The sequence below is a fragment of the Orcinus orca genome, chromosome 11 (genome assembly GCF_937001465.1).
Source record: "Orcinus orca chromosome 11, mOrcOrc1.1, whole genome shotgun sequence".
Lineage (NCBI taxonomy): Eukaryota > Metazoa > Chordata > Mammalia > Artiodactyla > Delphinidae > Orcinus > Orcinus orca.
The window spans coordinates 45,038,313-45,061,615 of record NC_064569.1 but is presented as its reverse complement, the minus strand read 5'-3'; the positions used below and the strand labels follow the sequence as shown (position 1 = coordinate 45,061,615).

Sequence of the window (23,303 nt, the reverse complement as noted above, 5' to 3'; positions counted from 1 at the left end):
ATGATGGCCATTCTGACTGGTGTGAGGTGATACTTCATTGTAGTTTTGATTTGCATTTCTCTGATAATTAGCAATGTTGAGCATTTTTCATGTGCCTATTGGCCATCTGTATGTCTTTTTTTTTTTAAGGATTTTTATTTATTTTTAAAAATGTATTTATTTATTTTTGGCTACGTTGGGTCTTCGTTGCTCTGCGCAGGCTTTCTCTAGTTGCGGCGAGTGGGGGCTACTCTTCGTTGCAGTGTGAGGGCTTCTCATTGCGGTGGCTTCTATTGTTGCAGAGCATGGGCTCTAGGCGCATGGGCTTGGTAGTTGTGGCTCGCAGGCTCTAGAGTACAGGCTCAGTAGTTGTGGCACACAGGCTTAGTTGCTCCGTGGCATGTGGTATCTTCCCGGACCAGGGCTCGAACCCGTGTCCCCTGCCTTGGCAGGCGGATTCTTAACCACTACACTACCAGGGAAGTCCCTGTCTGTCTTCTTTGGAGAAATGTCTCTCTCAGTCTTCTGCCCATTTATTATTATTATTTATTAGCCATGCCATGCAGCATGTGGGATCTTAGTTCCCCCACCAGGGATCGAACCCATGACCCCTGCATTGGAAACACAGAGTCTTAACCATTGGACCACCAGGGAAGTTCCCTTCTGCCCATTTTTTGATTGGGTTTTTGTTGTTGTTATTGAGTTGTATGAGCTGTTTGTATATTTTGGAAATTAAGCCTTTGTTGGTTGCATCATTTGCAAATATTTTCTCCCATTCTGTAGGTTGTCTTGTCATTTTGTTTATGGTTTCCTTTGCTGTGCAAAAGCTTGTAAGTTTGATTAGGTCCCATTTGTTTATTTTTGCTTTTATTTCTATTGCCTTAAGAGACTGACCTAAGAAAACATTGCCACAATTTATATCAGAGAATGTTTTGCCTGTGTCCTCTTCTAGGAGTTTTATGGTGTCCTATCTTAACATTTGTCTTTAAGCCATTTTGAGTTTGTGTGTGTGTGTGTGTGTGTGTGTGTGTGTGTATGGTGTGAGGGAGTGTTCTAACTTCATTGATTTACATCACTTAGCATAACATTTTTGAGGTTCATCTGTGTTGTAGCCTGTATCTGTGCTTCACTCCTTTTTGAGGCTGAGTAATATTCCATTGCATGGATATACCACATTTTGTTTATCCATTCAAGGAGGGGATTTTTTAAAAGTCTGCTAATTGACTTTTTAAATTGTAGTAAAATAAACGTAACATCAAATTTACCATTGTGGCTATTTTAAAGTATACAGTTCAGTAGCATTAAGTGCATTCACATTGTTGAGCAACCATCACCACCAACCATCTCCATGGAAGGGAATATTTTTAATTTTCAGTTTTCTTAAGGCCTCCTCTAGAAAAACTGTTTCTCTACTCATGACACTTCTGACACCAAATGTGTAGAGTTTTCTCCCCCAAACCAACCAGTTTTCCAACTCTCCAGACATCAATTGGGTGTTCTGTAATTTAATTCAATTCTGACACCAACCACCTGGAGTTAGTGTCCAACTCCACAGGTTTAAGGGCTCAGTCTCACAAGATTTTCCTTACTTTAGATGCAATCAATGGGTTCCCCTAGGTACCCACACTTCTGTCCAACATGACTGCAAAGACAGGTGTTCCCACAACCCCCCTCCTGGCAATTTTGATAGTTTGCTTCTGCTTATGTTTTCTGTTTTATTATAAAGGATACAAATGAACAACCAGATAAAGAGGTACATAGGGTAAGGTCTGTCCTTGTGGAGTTGGAATGCACCGCCCTCCTGGCACTTGGATGCGTTCACCAACCCAGAAGTTCTCTGAACCTCATAGTTTAGGAAATTGTTTTGTTTTGTTTTGTTTTTTTGTTTTGCGGTACGCAGGCCTCTCACCGCTGCGGCCTCTCCCGTTGCGGAGCACAGGCTCCGGACGCGCAGGCCCAGTGGCCACGGCCCACAGGCCCAGCGGCTCCGCGGCATGTGGGATCCTCCCAGACCGGGGCACGAACCCGCGTCCCCCGCATCGGCAGGCGGACCCTCAACCACTGTGCCACCAGGGAAGCCCAGTTTAGGAATTTTAATGGCGGCTTCATCACATAGGCATGATCAATTATTAAGTTAATCTCCAACCCCATTCTTCTTTCCAGAGGATGGTGGGAGTGCAGCTAAAAGTTCTAAGCTTCTAATCAAGACTTGGTCTTTCTGGTGACCAGCCCCATCCTGAAGCCTTCCTGGAGCCCACCAAGAGTCATCTCATTAGAACAAAAGACATTCCTATCACCCAGGAATTTCCAAGGGGTTTAGGAATTCTGTGTAAGATGCTCCTATCACTTGCATCACTCAGGAAATTACAAGGGTTTTAGGAGCTCTGTGTGAGGAACTGGGAGCAGAGACCAAATATTTATTATGTCACACTTCCACTCACACATCAGATCACTCCTAGGTCAAGAAATCTGTCATGATGAGCTGTGACGAAGTAAAATGTGTGTGTGTGTGTGGTCTGCCATGCCTTGCGGCCTGTGGAAGCTTAGTTGCCCGACCAGGGATCGAACCCAGGCCCCCAGCAGTGAAAGCGCTGAGTCCTAATCACCGGACCAGCAGGGAATCCCTAAAATGTGGGTTACCTTGATTTTTCAGACAGCTCTACTCTCTCTGTTTAGGATCTCCGTTTCTACCCTATGGCTATCTCTTTTCAGCAAGGAGCCTTCTGAGAATTCGCACTTCCTTCTCCATGCCTTTGACCCATGCAGATGGAGGCTCTACTGGACCAAGAACCCGCCAGAAAAAACCCTAGTTCTGCCTTCTATTCTCTCCACAGGGACCACACATTCTGACCCATGGTCATTTCCCTTCCTCTCAAGACTGCATTTTACTGGTTCAGTCCTGGGTCTCTGAATCTTCTACCCAGGACCTTCTCCCTCCCACGTGGAGACGTCACCCCCTGCCGCCTTACCTCCACCTGCTCCCAGCCCTCCCCCCGCCCGCCCCCACCTCCCAATGTGTATTTGCAGCAAGAGGAAGTGATGGTGGCTCCTTCTGGCAGAGGCACAGAGGGAAAGCTGCCCCCTCAGGAAGGAATGAGTGATAACTCTGCAGTTTTCATGTGGGTGTTTTTCTTTGGAGGGAGGAGGGAGGCAGCTGGAAAGAGAGACTGGAAGGAAGGGAAAGAGGGAGGGGCAGGATCCCAGGCTCCTTGCCAGCCTGGGCAGGAGGAGGGGGGCAAACAGCTTTGCTCCAAGCAACAGGAGCAGCAGCAGCAAAACAATTCCTGGAAATTTACTCTTTTTCCTTCCTCTCCCTCCCCCCCATTTCCCCCCCCCAAAATATAGACAAGATATTGTAATCACAATCAGAAAGGAAGGAAGGTACCAGGAAGGAGTTATTGGAAGACACAGATAAAGGCAGGCAGCTTCCCAGGGTTGGGAGGGCCAAGAGCTTGTGCCTGGACCCTGGAGGAAGGGGTGGGGTGGGCTGTTCCAGGAATTGCCCCACTTGCCCGGCTCGTGTGGCAAAGGACCCTACTTTGTGTGCGAGGGCAGGTGGACTGTGGACAGGTCAAGGCTGAGGAGTTTGACAACCATTGTCCTTCCTTCCCCAGCCTGAGCTTCCAGAAGCTCACTGAGTGCAGAAGACAAGTCCAGCCTCGGAAGTTGCTCTGCCCTCCTGCCATGGCTTTGCCCCACACCAGGGACGCAGCCTTGTCTACCCAGGAACCCCAGATCGGGAGCTCCCCAGGCTCCCCAAAGATGGATGTGGCCCAGTGACCCTATCCTTGCTCTGCTCGGCTCTCCCCTGCTCCCTCACTCATCCCGGAGACAGTAGAGAGAACACTAGCTTGGGGACCAGACCTGCCTTTGACACCTTGTCCCACCACTTGGTAGCTGTGTGACTTTGGGCAAGTCGCTTTATCTTCCTGAGCCGCACTTTCTTTATATGTAAAATGAGGATAATGGTGCTTCCTTGCAGGATTACTGTATGAGATACATGACATTGTATATGTAAAGTGCTTGGCATAAACATGCCCCGTGTTCTGCTTCTTGGAGATGAGGAGGGAGAAATCCCTTTTTTGTGGAATTGACCTTGAGATCCTCTCCCTAGTCCCACCGACACTAACGATTTTTTTTTCTCTCTGAACTGGATCAACACCAGCTTCCTCTTTTATTTAGTATCTGACATTGTGTTTCTTACACAGAAGGTCAAGAACCACAAATGCCACTATGAATCACCACAGAAGAGATGGAGTAACAGTGAGAGCTCACAGCTATCACAGTTACATTTGCCAGGCATGACTGCAATGTGCTTTCCAAGTATCACCTCATTTAATCCTGGCAACAACTCAATGAGGTGTGGGTTCTATTGTAGACAAGGAGACTGAGGCACAGAGAGATTCAACAACTCGCCTGAGTCTCTCTGCTAGTAGTTCAGTAAACTCTTACTGCAGGGATTCTTGACCTGGATGCTGGCACCTAATGGCTTTAGGTGGTCTGTGAACTCACCGAAAATTAGGTACAAAATCCTGCCTGTTGTGTTGTCATTTTTATGGGGCTTCGAGCCTTCCTTGGGTGCTCAAAGGGGTCCATGATGGGGCTTCCCTGGTGGCGCAGTGGTTAAGAATCCACCTGCCAATGCAGGGGACACGGGTTCGATCCCTGGCCCGGGAAGATCCCACATGTCACGGAGCAACTAAGCCCGTGCACCACAACTACTGAGCCTGCGCTCTAGAGCCCATGCTCGGCAACAAGAAAAGCCATAACAATGAGAAGGCTGAGCACAGCAACAAAGAGTAGCCCCCGCTTGCCTCAACTAGAGAAAGCCCACGCGCAGCAACGAAGACCCAACACAGCCAAAAATAAAAACAAATAAATAAATTTATTAAAAAGAAAAGGGGTCCATGATATCCAAAAGGTTAAAAATGACCACCCTAGTAGAAGAGCTTCTCATGGATAGGGACTAGGATGAGAAAATGGGGTAGGACCAACACTTCCATGAAGCGGACTGAGCCCTGGGAGTTCTGGGATATTTCTTGGTTGGGGGAGAAGCCCCCTTTATGGAGGCTGAGAGATGTGTGGGATGATCTAGGGAAGCGCTTGAGAAAGGGAAGATGAGTTGCCTTTTCTCCCAGCCCTTATCCTTCCACAAGATGAAGGACAACTGTTTCCTCTCATGGTTTCTCTCTTGGGAAAGTGTGTGTGGGGATGTGCACATTAGTCTGAGGAAGAGGAAGCTTGGAGAGACTGAGAGAGACTGGAAGGGCCCTGGGTACCATTACCCCAGGGAAAATCGGCCCCACCCAGCAGCCTCCTGGAAGGCCTCAGTATTCCGCCCCACCCCTTCACTTTTCCATACCTCCCCTTTCTTCTGTTCCTCACTCAGATTCCCCCACCTCCTGACCCGAAGCACCTTCCCTGGGTCTCGGTAGATGTGCTAACATTCCCTTTCTGATTGCAGATTTATTGTTTCTACTGACTCATCTTGAGCACCTAATGTGTGCTGCACAGAAATTCCCCTTGAATTTTCCAGTGCTTCCTGAGGGCCCAACTTCCTAAAGTTTCACTATTTTGATGACAACATATGGATTCTTAGACTCCTGGAGAGCTGGAGCTGAGAGGACTCACTGAAGTCATCTGGATTCCCCTCCCCCATTATAAAGATGCGGGAGACGGAAGCTTCAGGGAATTTCATCTTGTCAGACAAGGTAAGAAATGCAGGGGAGGGACTTCCCTGGTGGCGCAGTGGTTAAGAATCTGCTTGCCAATGCGGGGGACACGGGTTCGAGCCCTGGCCCGGGAATATCCCACATGCTGTTGGAGCAGCTAAGCCCGTGCGCCACAACTGCTGGGCAACCCCCTCGCCACAACTAGAGAAAGCCCGCACACAGCAACGAAGACCCAATGCAGCCAAAAATAAATAAATAAAAATAAATTTATTAAAAAAAAAAAAGAGAGCTTCCCTGGTGGCGCAGCGGTTGAGAGTCCGCCTGCCGATGCAGGGGACACGGGTTCGTGCCCCGGTCCGGGAAGATCCCACATGCCGCGGCTGGGCCCGTGAGCCATGGCCGCTGAGCCTGCGCGTCTGGAGCCCGTGCTCTGCAACGGGAGAGGCCACAGCAGTGAGAGGCCCGCGTACCGCAAAAAAAAAAAAAAAAAAAAAGAAATGCAGGGGAAAAGGATGTTGCGGTGATCATTCATTCATCTCTGTCAGATGCTAGGCACTGCCAGGTCCTGGAAATACAAGAAGATGAGACTCAGCCCTTGCCCTCGGGGGAATCTGAGGCAGCAATTCTCTAGAATTCAGCACACACAGCACAGTCCGTGTGGCTTCATTAACATGAAACCATTGCTTCAGGCTTAACCTGGAACTTCTGGATTTCACTAAATTCAGAAGTCACTAAAGAGGGTGAACAGGAAAATCTTGAGGACTCCGTGCCAGAGAGCCTGGAGGCAGGTTGGCCAGCCAACATCGTGCCGTTTCTCTTCCCCCAGACAATGACTATTGAGCCATTTTGTATCCCCGTGGGGAAAGGTATTCAAGAGGGTTGGGCCCACCTCCGGGAGTCCCCTCCAGAGAGTCAGGGAAGAGTGGACTGATTAGGACTCTGGTTTCTGCTAGCACCTCCTGAAGGACACAAACCACTGCTGCTTCCTGTAGCTCCCTTCAGGAGCCGGTCGCACTGGAGGGAGAACCGCATTGACAAAGATGTCCTCCTCCTCAAAGTCCCTCGGAGCCTCAGCATGCCTCAACACCATCCCAGTTTTTTTCTCCTGGGGGGCGAGGCAGGTCCAGTTGGTGACCTGAGCAGGGACTGGAGCCCAGTCCATCAGAGGCCACAAGGGTGCCAGTGGGTAGGCACCCCACTCATCATAATTCTACCCCCTTTAACAAATGGTATTAACCACCACACCATGAAAGCCCCTGCATGCACAGCTGTTCTGGGGTCCAGCCTCTGGTCCTTTCCTTAGTCTCCTGAGGGGGCAGCTCCCTCCTCCTCTCCATCATCACCCTGATACAAACCGAACTAACACCTTTCCAATTATTGGGCTTTACAGCCCACGCTGCCTGGGGGGAGGTTTGCACAGCCCATCCCATGATCCCCGTTCAAGTCAGTCTTTTCTCAGTGTCTGAATGGTCTGGATTCGGGGTGTGGTGCCGGGCAGGGCAGGGCCTCACTCAGCACAGGAGGGGCAGAGGGCAATGTAGCCGGGCACCCAGGGCTGTGGGCAGGGCATCTTCACAGAGTGAAAGGGGAACAACTGTTAGACCAGCTTTGTGTGAGTCCTTCCAACACCTGGCCCGGCATCTGGGAGACGTCTCACCATTGCGTGTGTCGTCCCTCTCCTTCCTTGCCTCTGAGATCAGACACCCCTGCTGTTCTCCTGAACACCTTTCTGGCCCAGGGAACCTCTTCACCAGGAGAGACCTTATTCTCGTTTGCCTTCCCCTTCTAATCCTAGAGAGGCTGAGAGGGACTTAGTCTTTCAGGAGTGAATTCTGGGAGCTGAGCCAGAGGAGGAGACCAGGCTCAGAGGCTAAGCCAGCTGCCCAAGGTCACACAGCTGGTTGGCAGCAGAGCTGGGTTTTGAAGCCACTTGTGTCTTGATTCCATGTTTATTCCCTATGTAAGAATCTCCAGTAGGTCAGGAAGACCCGGGTCCCACACTTGAGCAAAAAAAGTAAAGAAATCAGCCCTTAACCATGAGACCTGAGATATAAGTGTTCCAATGTGTGTGCGGGGGGGTGGTGGGGGAGAGGAGAGGTGGGCAGGAGGAAACAGGGAGGAGTGGGGAACCAGGAAAAGGTGGCTGGGAAAAAAAAGTATTCTCATCCTCAAGGCGTTGTTTTGGAAATGCAATGATGTCTATTAGAAATGAATTAAGTGTACTAAAAATAAACATGCAAATTGAGGCCAGAATCAATAATAGTCACTAAAGAGGGTGAACAGGAAAATCCTGAGGACTCCATGCCAGAGAGCCTGGAGGCTGGTTGGCCAACCAACATTGTGTGTGTTCTAAGTCCTCCTGTCTCGACACTAGCCAGACTCGAGTTTCACCCCAGCCTGCCTGTGTCTGTCCCCTGCAAAGCCATGTGGCTGTACCTGGCGGTCCTCGTGGGCCTGTACTACCTCCTGCGCTGGTACCGGGAGAGGCAGGTGGTGAGCCTCCTCCAGGACAAGTTCGTCTTCATCACGGGCTGTGACTCGGGCTTCGGGAACCTGCTGGCCAGGCAGCTGGACCTGCGAGGCTTGAGGGTCCTGGATGCATGTCTGATGGTGCAGGGGGCGGAGCAGCTGAAGGGCCAGACGTCAGACAGGCTGGAGACAGTGATCCTGGACGTCGCCAAGACTGAGAGCATCACTGCAGCCACCAAGTGGGTAAAGGAACATGCGAGGGACAGAGGTACCACCCAGATTTCTCAAGTCTGATTCCTCTCTGTGAAGTGGAGACCCCATGACAGCTGCCTGGGAAGATTCCCAAGGTGTTTTCCAGGACTTGAAGTCCTCCCTGTGTTCTTCTCCTCATCCAGCTTACCAGCCAAGCCTCTTCCATCCCACACCCACCTCTCAACCTTGAGGCTCTGCAGCCTGGGGGAGAGTTTTCCCTGGTGAGAATGTGTCCTTGCAGACTTCCTGTCTGGTGTCCCCTCCACTGTCAGTAGGAGGTCTGGGTTCCTTGATGCTGAGTGACCAGGGGGATCAGGGTGCAGATTCTGGAGGACGGGTGGAGATGGGCACTCTGGCTGGAAGGCTGCATGGGGGGCTGGGGTGCAGCACTGGAGCTGAGCTGAGTTCTCAGTACTTGATCATGTTCTTGCTGGTGACCCCTAGTCATCCAACTTGTGTTTAAATGTCACGCATTTTTCAGATGTCGACACTGAGCTGTCAGGACTTGTCTAAGGAAGGTCAGAAAACTACTGTGGGGTCACCTTCTCTTTTCTTTTTGTTTTTTTGTTTTTGTTTACTACAGTTGTCTTTTTTTTATTGGGGAGGGAAAGAACATTAATTTCTTTTATCTTAGTATAAATATAAAACATGATCATTGTGGAAACGAAAAAGTACAGGGATGAAAACCAAACTCACCCAAAATCTCACCACCCAGAGATAAGTACTGATAATATTTTGACATACATGGTATTATATTTTGCATATAGTGGTATCTTGATACTTATTAAAAGAAGTTAATAAATTTTACAATATAATAGAAAAATTTCAAAGACATAATTTTTAATAATGGAATATTGTATCCTTTAGAATAACATTACTTACTAAGGCAGTACATCATGATATAATATGTAATGGTTTCCTAGATTTTATTCATTGTGTTGAACGTAAATGACGTCTTGATAAAATTTATTTACCAAATTTTCTAGTCTATAACCATGCATATTTTTGTTTGTTTGTTGGTTTTTTGGTTTGTTTGTTTTTGCCTTAAAAAATTCTTTTTACAATTTTTAAAGGTTACATTCCATTTACAGTTATTACAAAATATTGGCTACATATCTCATGTTGTACAATAATATAACCCTGTATGTTGATTGGGTCTTTGGTGTCAAATATGGTGGGAGAATATACATTCCTACAAGGGTAGACTTGGTACAGAGTAAGGGAGGGACTAACTCTGTGTATTAATAATTCCAACACCCTGCACCCAACTCCCCTGACCCTGCTTTTCTGCTCTGAGTTCTGTTAGTTGGTTAAGTCTTTAAATTCTTGGTACACGTCTCTGAGTCTTGCGGAGAGGTTTCCAGAAAGCTGGGTGACCTGTGAATAGAGGGGCTTAGGGCCAGAGTGGCCTCCTTGGGTGGGAGGAGAGGGTGGGTTTTTCTGGGACAAAGTGTAAATTCCGATTTGGGGGAGGGTGGTTAATAGTGGCAGCCCTGCCTTCCCCTGAAAACCTACCCCGTGGAATTCCCCAGATTCCTGCTGGAACATTGCTCAGTATCGATGCGGGTATTTCAAAGCCAGGCCCTAGAGGTCAATACCAGGCCTGTCAACACATTCTCCCAAACCTGGGATTTCAGGTCTGTTCTACCCAGCCAATCTCCACCCAGATATTACTCATCTTTTTGTTTTTGTCTTTTATCCATTGTCTTTTAATCCTCTCTTCCCCTCCCTTCCTCATGGTCTATCTGTGTGTAGCTGTTGGGCACTCAGTCCTGCAGCTGTCAGAAAATCTGAAAATATAGGTGAATATTGATAACGTCTGGAAGGACAACATGGACTGTGAAAACACAAAACTTCACCCTCCGAGTTCCAGACTATGGACCCACTAGATTTCCTCAGCCTCAGTCCCTGCCTTCATCCAATCTGGGGTGCTTGCCCCTTGTCACCAGGCAGTGGGCTGGGCGTGAAGATTGAGTCAGGAGGGTGGCGCACCTTCTGTCCTCCAACCGCTTACAGGGTCTGGTCTCCCCAAACCCGCAGGCAGCATGTTGGTCTCTGTTCCAGCCGTTCCCCCTGCAGCCTCTCTCCTAAAGTCCTCACTGGGTGGAAGGTGACTTGGAACCACAGCTGGGTCCTCACTTATGGGCCCAGCACAGCATTGCCCTCTCGCCCTCACAGTTCCCAGGAGTCTGGGGCCTGGTGAATAAAGCCGACATCTCCATGCCCACCGCACCCAATGAGTGGCTGACCAAACAGAACTTCATGAAGATACTGGACGTGAACCTGTTGGGGGTGATCGAGGTGACCCTGAGTCTGCTGCCCCTAGTGCAGAAGGCGAGGGGCCGTGACGTCAATATCTCCAGTGTTGGGCCGGGTGTCTCTCTTTGGTGGGAGCTTCTCCATGTCCAAGTACAGTGCTGAGGCCTTCTCAGACCCCCTCAGTTATTGGCCTGGGATGGATGCACTTCCTCTGTCCTCCTGCTTCTGTGCTCTGGGGAAGCCTTTTACAGGGGTTTCCTATTACCAGAGAATTAGAGGCCCTTCCTTCCAGGTCCCTCTCTCCTGCTCTGTGTAGGTCTTTCACTGGGAAGCACCCTTTTATCTTTTGGGTGTCCAGGTGGGTGCGAGGCCTAAGGAGTTTGAATCAACATATTCCTGCCTTGCGTGAGGGTCCACAGTCACCAAGTGTCGGAGGCAGAATTGGACCTGATATTATTTGTCTGTGCAGCCCTTCCATGTGCTCAACTGCTGCGGTATTTAGGTTCTGGGATCTCTGTGGGGAGTGTACCCCATGAAGCCATTTATCCAGGGAGCCACTTAATCATATCTGTGGGAGAGACTCCACGGGCTGCAGGGAGAGGGTGCTTTTAATTGTGTGGAGCTGTGTCCACAGGCAAGGTGATGTTCCTTAGAGGAACGATGTCCAGGGGGCTACCCGGGTGGAAGAGGGGAGAGAAGGGACTGAGGAGTATGGGAAAGGTAAATTGTGCCTAGTTTGGTGTTTGATTAGAGGTGAGGGGAAGAAGAGGAGATAGCATTTAAGTGGTACCTTGCCTCATAAGTGGTAGGATTTAGTGCTAAGAATTATAAGTTTGTAAAATATTTGGAAATATATTTAAATTTTACACAGAAGTAATACCATCATCATAACATTTCTTCTCCTGGATTCTATACTTTACAACTCTCCAGAGGTTTCCAGTTACCCAACACAGTTTAATTTGGTGACTTTGTTTTTTGGTGCATTTTTGTGTTTTGTTTTGCAAGACCTCTGAAGTCCTTGCCCCTCTCCCTGTCTCCCTTGCAGGAGAGAGCTCTCTACTTTGGGGTGAAAATAATTATGATCAAGCCTGGTCAAGATCGCTATGTCCAGTCCTGAGGTGCTTTCTTGAAGTTTCCATGCTGCATAGGATCGGGCCATCCCAGAGGTCAAGGTACTCTATGGGGAGACATTCCTGGCCTTAGATGAGTGAGCTGTGGACCTTGGGGAGTGAAGCAAACTCTTGTCTGGAAGCCTGGGTCCATCATTAGCACCTCTTCCAGTCTCAGGTCCATCCTCCGGGCTCTGACTCACCCACACACTGGGAACAAGAGCTCCATCCCCACGGTCTCGTGTGGTCAACTTGTAACATAAGGAAAGTATCCAGGCTTGGTAGACCTGGGGACCAGTGTCTCATCGGAACCCCGTGTTATCTGGAGAGGAAACTGAAGCCCAAAATGGAAGATACCCGTACTCACGGCAAGTTGATTTTCAGATGCGTCTATTTCTAGTGTTTGTAGAGACCTTCAGTTTCTGCGGTGCGCATACTCTCAGGTACAGAGCAAGAGGGGCTTTAGTCTGGAGTGTGACCCTGGGGTAAGAGGTGGCACACACGGCTTGAATGATTTGTAACATGATCTGGCAGGACCAAGAATTTTTTAGAAACCTTTTCCTGAAGTTGATCTAAAAGTGGGAGGGCTGGGAAGTGAGGATCTATTTGTATGGCGTCTCCTTCTGGATAGTCATGAAGTCAATTGAAATACTGAAGCCAAGATGATCTGAGAACATCTCCTCATGTGGGACTGCATGGATCATGCCCTGACGCCTGCCACCCCCAGATCCAATACTCACCTGGCTGTGATGGCATGGACATCTCTCTCCCCATGAGCTACTTGCCCACCTTCCTGATTGACTCCATGATCTACTGGAGATCCCCAAGGCCTGCTAAGGCCCTGAAACCATCAACTTGAAAAAAAAAACCCACAATGTAAGAGCTGCGAGTTGAGTTGATTTAGTGTCTTCCTGCGTACTATGGCCCAGGGTAGAGTCTCTCAGATACCTCTGAGGACCTGCCCCAAAGAGGCAGAAGGAGAAACCAGCAACTATGTGACTTTGGTTGAGGGGTTGTGCAATCAGGCATACATCTAGGTAGAAGGTTACTCCTAGTCGCAAGGAACAGATAACTCAGTTAATGATTTTAGTGCTTTCTGAAGTACGGAAAGATGCAAGATTCCAGGGTAATAAAGAATTTCTCCAGAAATATTTCTATGTAAGGGCCTGTTTGCTATTTTCCCAGAGCAGAGTTCCTCATCCTAATCTTTGTTCTGAATTCCTTTCAAGGTATATTGTAGGTCAGCAATGTAGTGACTAATGACTTAATCCTTGTAGAACTGGATGATGAGTGACGTGCCTTGTTTTTTATAACAAAAGACTGGGGTGCATGGTAGGGGGGAGTTGGGGACTCTGTGGGGAGGGGATGCATCAGAGGGAGGGAAATAAAGTGGAGAGAGGCGTTCTCATGTCACCGGGGACACCCATTCCACCTCAGTCCCCACCTTCTCCTCAGGCTTCTCTTGGGACATTACTTAGGATTCTGGGGATATTAGGAAGAAAGGAACAAGTTTTGTGGCTGAGGAACAGGGGTCAATAGCTCACGTCTGTGTCCTGTTCCTTGAGTGGCCTCTCAGTGCCTCATGTTCCACATGCAGCTGTGAAAAATCCACCCTTTGGGGAGGGTGTGAGCAGCTGGCAGGGTCTCGGCCCCCCACCCTCTGCCCCTGTCCACCTCTTCTGGGTGTGCCTTGGCCCTGGCCAGTCTCCCCCTCCCATGCGATAAAAGTGGTCTGGGGGAGGTAAAGGTCCCTCCCCTCCAAAGACACCTGTAGACAGGGGTGTGTGTGGAGGGTGACCACCAGCCTGACACAGCAGCCTAGGTGCCAACTCAGCAGACCTTGGCTGGAAAGGGCTGTCCTCAACAGGGGTCCTGACAGAGGACACAGAAACCAATTTTTGTTTTGTCTTGAAACCATGCATTTCCATTGATTATATTTTCCTGAAAATAAAAGTTGAAAAGTTTACGCAGGCCCAGTGATTGGGACCGATGCCTTGGGCAGCAGTGGGTGTGTGCCTACGAGAGAAAGAGTCAGGTGACCTCACAGAGGAGAAGGGGTGAGTGGGGTGACCTGAGGAGGGATTTGAAGAGGGAAGTGAGGTCATCCCTTCATCCACAGAAGTGAGGGGCTAATGTGTCTTTCTGGGGCTTATCAAGTGACCTGGGTTCCCAGGGTTAGACACAGGATGGACAAACAAGGAGAGGTGTCTAAGGGACAGGCAGGGCCCAGACCCTTCCTTGGGGACATCTAGTCTCTCTCTCACCAGAAACCTCTCTCTGTGGTCCTCCCTCTGTCCCCTCCTTTAGAGTCACCACCGTCCATCCTCTGCCAACCTCTGGGTCCCCTGGTCCAGATCCCCTCCCCCGACCCTCCAGTGGAGGAGAGTGGGGGTCACTTCTGGACCTCGGTCTTGTTTTCTGCTAATCTTTACTGAACACCTACTGTGTGCAGGACAGGAATTCCCTTGATGTCCCAGTGCTTCCTGAGACCCCGACTCTTTATGTGTCCACTCTTCTCATGATGGTCTGAGTATGGACTCAGTGGAGAAGGCATCTGTTCAAAGTCATACAGATTTCTGGGCTGAGTACAAATTGGAGTGGGAGGGACCTCTCCAAGTGTCAACTAGAAAACCTGAACTTTTTTCTCCTTTTGTTCAAAGTCGAGGGTATGGAGTCTTTAGGGGAACCTTATGTTATAGAACAGTATCACCATTTTTTTTTTTTTTTTTTTGCTGTACGCGGGCCTCTCACTGTTGTGGCCTCTCCCGTTGCGGAGCACAGGCTCCGGACGCGCAGGCTCACAGGCCTAGCCGCTCCGCAACATGTGGGATCTTCCTGGGCCGGGGCACGAACCTGTGTCCCCTGCATCAGCAGGCGGACTCTCAACCTCTGCGCCACCAGGGAAGCCCAGTATCACCATTTTTGAGCAGAGAGTGAGTTCAAAAGTTGCAGGGCCACTGAAACTCAAGACTGTGGTGAGCGCTTGGTGTCAGACAGGGGACTGCTGAAGAGACAAAGATGGCTAGGAGTTTCCTCAAGGATCTCTGAGTACTTCAAGGCTGTCATGTCAGCCCCTCAAGGTCTATCATGTCTACCTCTTAAATACAAAGCCAGAGCTTCATACTTGATCTGAAGACCCCAGATTTTCATATTTTTATTTATACACACACAGAGAGAAACACACAGAGCCAGATTCCAAACAAACTGAAATCAAATAAAGCATCATTGATTCACTTTACGCCTTGGAGGTATTTGTTCAGGAGGTTTGGACTCACCTCCAGGAATCCTCTCCAGAATGTCAGAGAACTTGTGAGATTACAACCCCTGGCCCTGGGCTTCCCTGGTGGCGCAGTGGTTGAGAGTCCGCCTGCCGATGCAGGGGACACGGGTTCGTGCCCCGGTCCGGGAAGATCCCACATGCCGCGGAGCGGCTGGGCCCGTGAGCCATGGCCGCTGAGCCTGCGCGTCTGGAGCCTGTGCTCCACAACGGGAGAGGCCACAACAGTGAGAGGCCCGCATACTGCAAAAAAAAAAAAAAAAACCACACACACAAAAAACAAAACCCTGGCCCTCCTTGCTGGTCCTACACGGGGGTGGGGAGGCAAGGGTTACACTGAGGTGGGTTCCATGGCCCACAATGTGGACTGTGACTCAAGGGCCCCAATTCAGACAAGATGGAACAACAAATGCATTGAAAAAGAAGTGCAATGCACACCAGCCCATGTCCTCAGCCTAGGCCCTCAGCAGAACCCCATTTCTCCTCATTCCAGGCTGCCTTCCTTGGAGAGGGAGCCAGGTCTTGTCTGATGGACCTGTGCAGGGGCTGGAACCCATGCCATGAGGATCCAGGGGAGTGCCACAAGGAAGCTGCTGTCACTCTTTCCCTGGGCTGTCCTGGCCCTTTGTGAGTCGCATAGGGTCAGTGACTCCCCGCCTGCAACCCTCATCCCCTCTGAGCACCAGATCTTCAACACCTGAAGGCCCTGGTCTGTTTCTACATTTTTGGGTCTCCACTCCAGACGGCGGAACTGCGTACGTGTAGAGATGGAAACAAGCTTGCACAGTTAGCCCTTACTCTCTACCCCTTCCAGCTCCCCCAGTTGTTACCTACACCTCCCCCTGTTCAGAGGACTTGTCCTGGGTGGAGAAGAGGGAGTGGGTGGGAGATGGCCTTACGCTTGACAGTGGTCCCCACTGAGATGCTGTTGGGCTACGCCGGGGGGGGGTGTGCGTCAGCTCCAGCTCACATGAGGGTCACAGGTGTTGTCCTGGAATCTGGCCCAACTGCCCTTCCCAGGACATAAGGTGCAGAGATCTTTGTCAGTGAGTCTCCCTGACAGCGTAGCCTCTGAAGGATTTCTTCTTCTGGCCCCTGCAGCTCCCAGGTGAGTGAGTGTCACCCCAGGCTCCTTTCTCTTACTGCTCTCTCCTGACCTTTCTGTGGTTGTTCCCACCTGGAATGTAGTCTGAAACAGCTGAGACCCCCGCGAGCAGTCATATTACTTTCAGGATTCACAAAAGGGAAGCAGATGGCATGAGGGCTGGGACATGTCTTCTGCATGGCCCCTTGGGAGTTTATGGTTGAAGGAATTCGTGGTCACTGAGGAAAAAAAATCTCCTGTTTCTTCCAAGTAAAGAAACCACGACCTTCTCCCTTAGCAGGGTTTCTATTTGCCTAGGATTTGCATGTCGCCCCAGGCCCCTGAGAGTTTCCAGGGCACCATCCTTCATCCTTGCCTTCTTCGTCCTCACCCTTTGGGAAGCCCACGTAGGAGGGTCCTGGTGGTCACGCAGGAAGCAGGCACAGGCTGGTTTCTGCAAGACGAGGCTTTCTATTACTGCTGCCAACTCCCACCTGAGGGACAAACACTTTCAGGACTACAGTCAGCTCCCTGCACTTGACAGTTACCACTAAAGGCTGAATCTGTGCCCCTGTCTGTCTTTGTTGGCTGCTGGGGTGGGTTCCAGGGGCATTTGAGCCTCTGTTTGCTTGGGGAAGCCTCTCCTTCCCTCCCAGTGCCTCTCGTATTTCCTTACTTACCAGTCGGAGCTGTAGTAAATGTGGACGGTCAGGGGATGCCCAGCGCACTGAACCAGGCTCCTTCTGTCCCTGCCCCACTCACCAGCTCTGTGCCCCTGATGGGTCCACCCCCGTTACTGAATGTGAAAGTCCCTGCATGCACAGCTGTTCTGGGGTCCAGCCTCTGGTCCTTTCTTTAATCTCCTGAGGGGGCAGCTCCCTCCTCTTCTCCATCATCACCCTGATACAACTGACCTGATTCTTTCCAATTATTGGGCTTTACGGCCCACGCTGCCTGGGGGGAGGTTCGCACAGCCCATCCCATGATCCCCGTTCAAGTCAGTCTTTTCTCAGTGTCTGAATGGTCTGGATTCGGGGTGTGGTGCCGGGCAGGGCAGGGCCTCACTCAGCACAGGAGGGGCGGAGGGCAATGTAGCCGGGCACCCAGGGCTGTGGGCAGGGCATCTTCACAGAGTGAAAGGGGAACAACTGTTAGACCAGCTTTGTGTGAGTCCTTCCAACAACTGGCCCGGCATCTGGGAGACGTCTCACCATTGCGTGTGTCGCCCCCATTCCCTTCTTGTCCCCTCTCCTTGCCTCTGAGATCAGACACCCCCGCTGTTCTCCTGAACACCTTTCTGGCCCAGGGAACCTCTTCATCAGGAGACACCTTATTCTCGTTTGCCTTCCCCTTCTAATCCTAGAGAGGCTGAGAGAGACTTAGTCTTTCAGGAGTGAATTCTGGGAGCTGAGCCAGAGGAGGAGACCAGGCTCAGAGGCTAAGCCAGCTGCCCAAGGTCACACAGCTGGTTGGCAGCAGAGCTGGGTTTTGAAGCCACTTGTGTCTTGATTCCACGTGTATTCCCCTTGTAAGAATCTCCAGTAGGTAAGGGAGACCCCGGTCCCAGGCTGAGCAGGAAAAAGGGAAGAAGATAGCTGTGAACCATGAAACCTGGGATATAAGAGTTACAACGTTTGGGGGTTGGGTGGAGAGGGGAGAGGTGGGTAGAGGGAAACAGGGAGGAGTGGGTGCACCAGGAAGAGGTGGCTGGAAAAGCACTGTCATCCTTAAGACGTTGTGTTGGAAACGCAATGACATGTATTAGAAATGCTGTGAGCACACCAAATAGCATGCATTTGGGGTTAGAATCAATAATACTCAGCAAAGAGGGTGAACAGGAAAATCGTGAGGACTCCACGCCAGAGAGCCTGGAAGTTGGTTGGCCAACCAACATTGTGTACGTTCTTAAGTCCTCCTGTCTCAACACTAGCCAGACTCGAGTTTCACCCCAGTCTGCCTGTGTCTGTCCCCTGCAAAGCCATGTGGCTGTACCTGGCGGTCCTCATGGGCCTGTACTACCTCCTGCGCTGGTACCGGGAGAGGCAGGTGGTGAGCCTCCTCCAGGACAAGTTCGTCTTCATCACGGGCTGTGACTCGGGCTTCGGGAACCTGCTGGCCAGGCAGCTGGACCTGCGAGGCTTGAGGGTGCTGGCTACGTGTCTGACGGAGCAGGGTGCCGAGCAGCTGAACGGCCAGACATCAGACAGGTTGGAGACGGTGATCCTGGACGTCACCAAGACTGAGAGCATCGCTGCGGCCGCCGAGTGGGTGAAGGAGCGTGTCGGGGACAGAGGTACCACCCAGATTTCTTTTTTCTGTTTATTTCTTCTCTCTGTGTGAAGGGGAGACCCACTGACAGCTGCCTGGGGAGATTCCCAAGGTATTTTCCAGGACTTGAAGTCCTCCCTGTGTTCTCCTCATCCAGCTTACCAGCAAAGCCTCTTCCATCCCACCTCCACCTCCCAACCTTGAGGCTCTGCAGTTTGGGGGAGAGTTTTCCCTGATGAGAATGCGTCCTTGCAGACTTCCTGTCTGGTGTCCCCTCCTCCCTCAGCAGGAGGTCTGGGTTCCTTGATGCTGAGTGACCAGGGTGATCGGGGTGCACTTTTTGGAGGACGGGTGGAGATGGGCACTCTGGCTGGAAGGCTGCATGGGGGGCTGGGGGGCAGCGCTGGAGCTGGGCTGTGTTCTCAGCACTTGATCATGTTCTTCGTGGTGACCCATAGTCGTCCTACTTGGGTTTAAATGTCACCAATTTTCAGATGACAACATTGAGCTGTTAGGACTTGTCTAAGGAAGGTCAGAAAACTACTTAAGCGTTACTTTTTCTCTCTCTCTGTTTTTCTTCTTTTCTTTTCCTTCTTTGTTTGTTTTTTTTAATTACTACAGTTGTGCCTTTGTTTTGCAGGGGAAGGAGAGAACTTGTATTTCTTTCATCTAAGTATAATTTAAAACATGATCATTGTGGCAACTCAGGAAAGTGCAGGGATTAAAACCAAACTCTCTCAAAATCTCACCACCCAGAGATAAGTACTGATAATATTTTGACATACATGGTATTATATTTTGCACATATTAGTATCATTTTCTTTCCACTAAAGAAAGATGTACTGATTTACAACGTAATAAAACTTTCTTCCAAAAATTAGTAAATTATGATTGACAATATACTACCCTTTAGAATAGCATTACTTACTAAAAAGTACCTCATGGTATGATACATAATTATTTCCTACCTTTTATTCATCATATTCAACATAAATGATATCTTGGCAAACTTCTTTCTACCCAGTTCCCTACACTATAACCGCATATGTTGATTGTGCCTTTGGTGACAATGGTTGGAGAATATTCTTCCTACAAGGCACACGTGTTACTGAGTAGGGGAGGAACTCAACTCTCTGAGTGGATACTTCTGGCAGCGCTACCCCATCCCTCAATAGCCTGCTCCTGCCACCCTGAGGCCTATGGTTACCAAGTCTTTAAAACCTTGGGATTGTGTCTTTGATACTTGCAGAGGGGTCTCCATTAAGTTGGGTGAAACTGCACCAAGGAGATGGGGCTAGACTGGACTCCTGTGTGCGTGGCAGGAGAAGATGGAATTTTCTGGGGTAGGGGGTGAACTCTGTGTTCTGGGGGTGATGGGTAAACAGAGGCAGCCCTTCCTCCCCCTGAAAGCCTACCCCCATGGAATTCCCCAGATTCCTGCAGGAACATTGCTCAGTGTTTTAAGGCCAGGCCCTAGAGGTCAATACCAGGCCTGTCAACATGTTTCCCCAAACCTGGGATTTCAGGTCTGTTTTACCCAGCCAGTCTCCACCCAGATATTACTCATCCTTTTTTGCCTTTTATCCACTGTCTCTTTTAATCCTCTCTTCCCCTCCCTTCCTTATTGTCTCTCTATATTTCCCTCTCTTTCCCTCATACTAGCTGTTGGGCACTCAGTCCTGCAGCTGTCAGAAAATCTGAAAATGTAGGTGAATATTGATAATGTCTGCAAGGACAACATGGACTGTGAAAACACAAAACTTCACCCTCCGAGTTCCAGACTATGGACCCACTAGATTTCCTCAGCCTCAGTCCCTGCCTTCATCCAATCTGGGGTGCTTGCCCCTTGTCACCAGGCAGTGGACTGGGCGTGAAGACTGAGTCAGGAGGGTGGCGCACCTTCTGTCCTCCAACCGCTTACAGGGTCTGGTCTCCCCAAACCCGCAGGCAGCATGTTGGTCTCTGTTCCAGCCGTTCCCCCTGCAGCCTCTCTCCTAAAGTCCTCACTGGGTGGAAGGTGACTTGGAACCTCCGCTGGGTCCTCACTCATGGGCCCAGCATGGTGTTGCCCTCTCGCCCTCACTGTTCCCAGGACTCTGGGGCCTGGTGAATAATGCCGGCATTTGCACTCCCATGGCACCCAATGAGTGGCTGACCAAACAGGACTTCGTAAAGATGCTCGACGTGAACCTGTTGGGGATGATCGAGGTGACCCTGAGTCTGCTGCCCCTAGTGCGGAAGGCGAGGGGCCGTGTGGTCAACGTCTCCAGCGTCATGGGCCGCGTGTCCCTCTTTGGTGGGGGCTACTGCATGTCCAAGTACGGCGTGGAGGCCTTCTCAGACTCCCTCAGGTAATGGCCTGGGATGGAGGCCCTTCCTCTGTCCTCCTGCTTCATGCTTCTGGGGGTGCCTTCTACAGGGGTTTTCTTTCTTTAGAGACCTAATGGCCCTTCCTTCCAGGTCCCTCTCTCCTGCTCTGTGTAGGTCTTTCACTGGGAAGCACCCTTTTATCTTTTGGGTGTCCAGGTGGGTGCGAGGCCTAATATGATGCAACATATTCCTGCCTTGCGTGAGGGTCCACAGTCCCCAAGTGTCGGAGGCAGAACTGGACCTGATATTATTTGTCTGTGCAGCCCTTCCATGTGCTCAGCCGCTGCGGTATTTAGGTTTGGGGAGCCCTGTGGGGAGTGTACCCCATGAAGCCATTAATCCCGGGAGCTACTTAATCAAATCAGTGTGGAGACTCCACGGGCTGCAGGGAGAGGGTGGCTCTGATGTGCGGGATCTGATACCGTGGGCAGAGAGATGCTCCCTAGAGGACAGGTGGCCAGGGGGGTAGCAGAGTAGGAGAGGGGAGAGAGGGGACTGGGGAGTATGGGAAAGATAAAACGTGCGAAGTGTGGTGATTGATTGGAGGTGAGAGGAATAGGAGGAGATAACATTTAAAGGATGCCTTGTAGCACAACTGGTAGGATTTAGAGCTGATAGGCGCAGGTATGTAAAGTAATTGGAAAGATATTCACTCTCTATACAGAAGCGATACCGTCATCCTGAGTTTTCTCCCCCTGGCTTCTGTACCTCACAACCTCTGAGAAATTCCAGCGTATCCTACCCCGATCCTATGTTGGTGTCTTACTGTTCTTTCATGTTTTGTTTTGCAAGAGGACCTCTGAAGTCCTTGCCCCTCGGCCTGTCTCCCTTGCAGGAGGGAGCTCTCCTACTTCGGAGTGAAGGTGGCGATGATTGAGCCTGGTTACTTCATGACCAATATGACCAGCCCTGAGGTGTTTAATGGAAGCCTCCAGGCATCATGGGATCAGGCCAGCCCAGAGATCAAGGAACTCTATGGAGAGAAGTTCGTGGCTGACTGTGAGTGAGACCTTGGGGAGAGAAGCAAACCCTTGTCTGGTAGCCTGGGTCCATCATTAGCACCTCCTCCAGTCTCAGGTCCATCCTCCAGGCTCTGAGTCCCCCACATAGTGGGGACATGAACTCCATCCCCAGGGTCCTGTGTGGTCAATTGGTGACCCAAGGAAAGGATTCAGGCTTGATAGACCTGGGGACCAGTTTCTCTTCTGAAACTCTTTTAATTTGGGAAGGAAACTGAAGCCAGAGAGGGAAGACACCTGTGGAATCACGGTAAGCTGGTGTTAGAACCAGCTTTTTTCAGGTGCCTCAATTTCTAGTGTTTGCAAAACCTCCGGTTTATGTAGTGCACATATTCCCAGGAATAGATCCAGAGGGGGCTTGGTGTGGATAGAGATCCTGGGGTAAGTGTTAGGACACACTCCAATGAAATCCATGGATTTGATTTGGAGTATGATTTTGGAAGAGAAAGGACTTTTTAGAAACTGTCATGTTGATCTGAAAGCGGGAGCATTGGGAAATGAGAATATTTTGGATGGTGTCTCCTTCTGGACAGTCATGAAGACATCTAATTTATTGAAGCCATCATGGTCCGGGAATCTGTCCTTGATGACCAACTGCATGGAGCATGCCCTGACCTCCTGCCACCCCCGCACCCGGTACTCCGCTGGCTGGGACGCCAAGTTCTTCTACCTCCCCGTGAGCTACATGCCCACCTTCCTGGTGGATCTCATGATGTACTGGGGTGCCCCACGGCCTGCTAAGGCCCTGTAACCCAAGACTGGGGTGCATGGTGGGGGCAGTTGGGGACAGTGTGGGGAGGGGATGCATCAGGGAGAGGGAAATAGAGTGGCGAAAGGGGTTCTCATGTCACCGGGGACACCCATCCCACCTCAGTCCCCAGGCTTCTCTTGGGACATCACTTAGTTCTCTGGGGATATTAGGAAGAAAGGAACAAGTCTTATGGCCGAGGAACAGGGCTCATTATCTCACATCTGTGTCCTGTTCCTTGAGTGGCCTCTCAGTGCCTTATGACCCACATGCAGCTGTGAAAAACCCTCGCTTTGGGGAGGGTGTGAGCAGCTGGGAGTTTTCAGTCCCCCCTGCTCTGCCTCTGTCCACCTGTTGATGTATCTTTCCCATGTCCAGTCTCCCTCTCCCCCAGGATAGAAATGGACAGGGGAGATAAAGGCCCCTCTTGCCTGAGGGTATGTGTTGACAGTGGAGGGTAACCACCAGCCTGACTCACCAGCCTAGGTGCCAACTCAGTAGACCTTGGCTGGAATGCGATCCTGTTGGAGAACAAACAAACCGGGTTTTGATCTATCTTGGAAACAAGAATTTCCATTGATTATTTTTTCCTTAAAATTATAGTTGAAAAGTTCACCTGCTTGAGCTTCATGCTTAATCTGAAGACTCCTGTTTTTCAAATTATTATTTATACATGTAAACACTCACATACACACACAGACACCGAGCCAGTCACACCAAACAAACTGAAATCAAATAAAGTATCATTGATTCACTTTATGCCTTGGGGGTATGTGTTCAGGAGGTTTGGACTCAGC

The 23,303-nt window shown here is 50.2% G+C and overlaps 2 protein-coding genes across 2 annotated transcripts; both read left to right on the top strand.

Annotated features, from left to right (window-relative positions):
- The first annotated feature begins 7,952 nt into the window (after positions 1-7,952).
- LOC125960462 (17-beta-hydroxysteroid dehydrogenase type 6-like) lies at positions 7,953-13,082 on the top strand. The gene is made up of 2 exons (XM_049694495.1): positions 7,953-8,388; positions 11,677-13,082. The coding sequence occupies exons 1-2, from the start codon at positions 7,953-7,955 to the stop codon at positions 11,832-11,834; spliced, it is 594 nt and encodes a 197-aa protein (XP_049550452.1). The 3' UTR covers positions 11,835-13,082.
- Positions 13,083-17,805: 4,723 nt separating this feature from the next.
- LOC101287233 (retinol dehydrogenase 16-like) lies at positions 17,806-23,261 on the top strand. The gene is made up of 4 exons (XM_049694490.1): positions 17,806-18,394; positions 20,462-20,720; positions 21,575-21,738; positions 22,292-23,261. Exons 1-4 carry the CDS (start codon positions 18,082-18,084, stop codon positions 22,507-22,509), a joined length of 954 nt encoding a protein of 317 aa, XP_049550447.1. The 5' UTR covers positions 17,806-18,081; the 3' UTR covers positions 22,510-23,261.
- Positions 23,262-23,303: the final 42 nt, after the last annotated feature.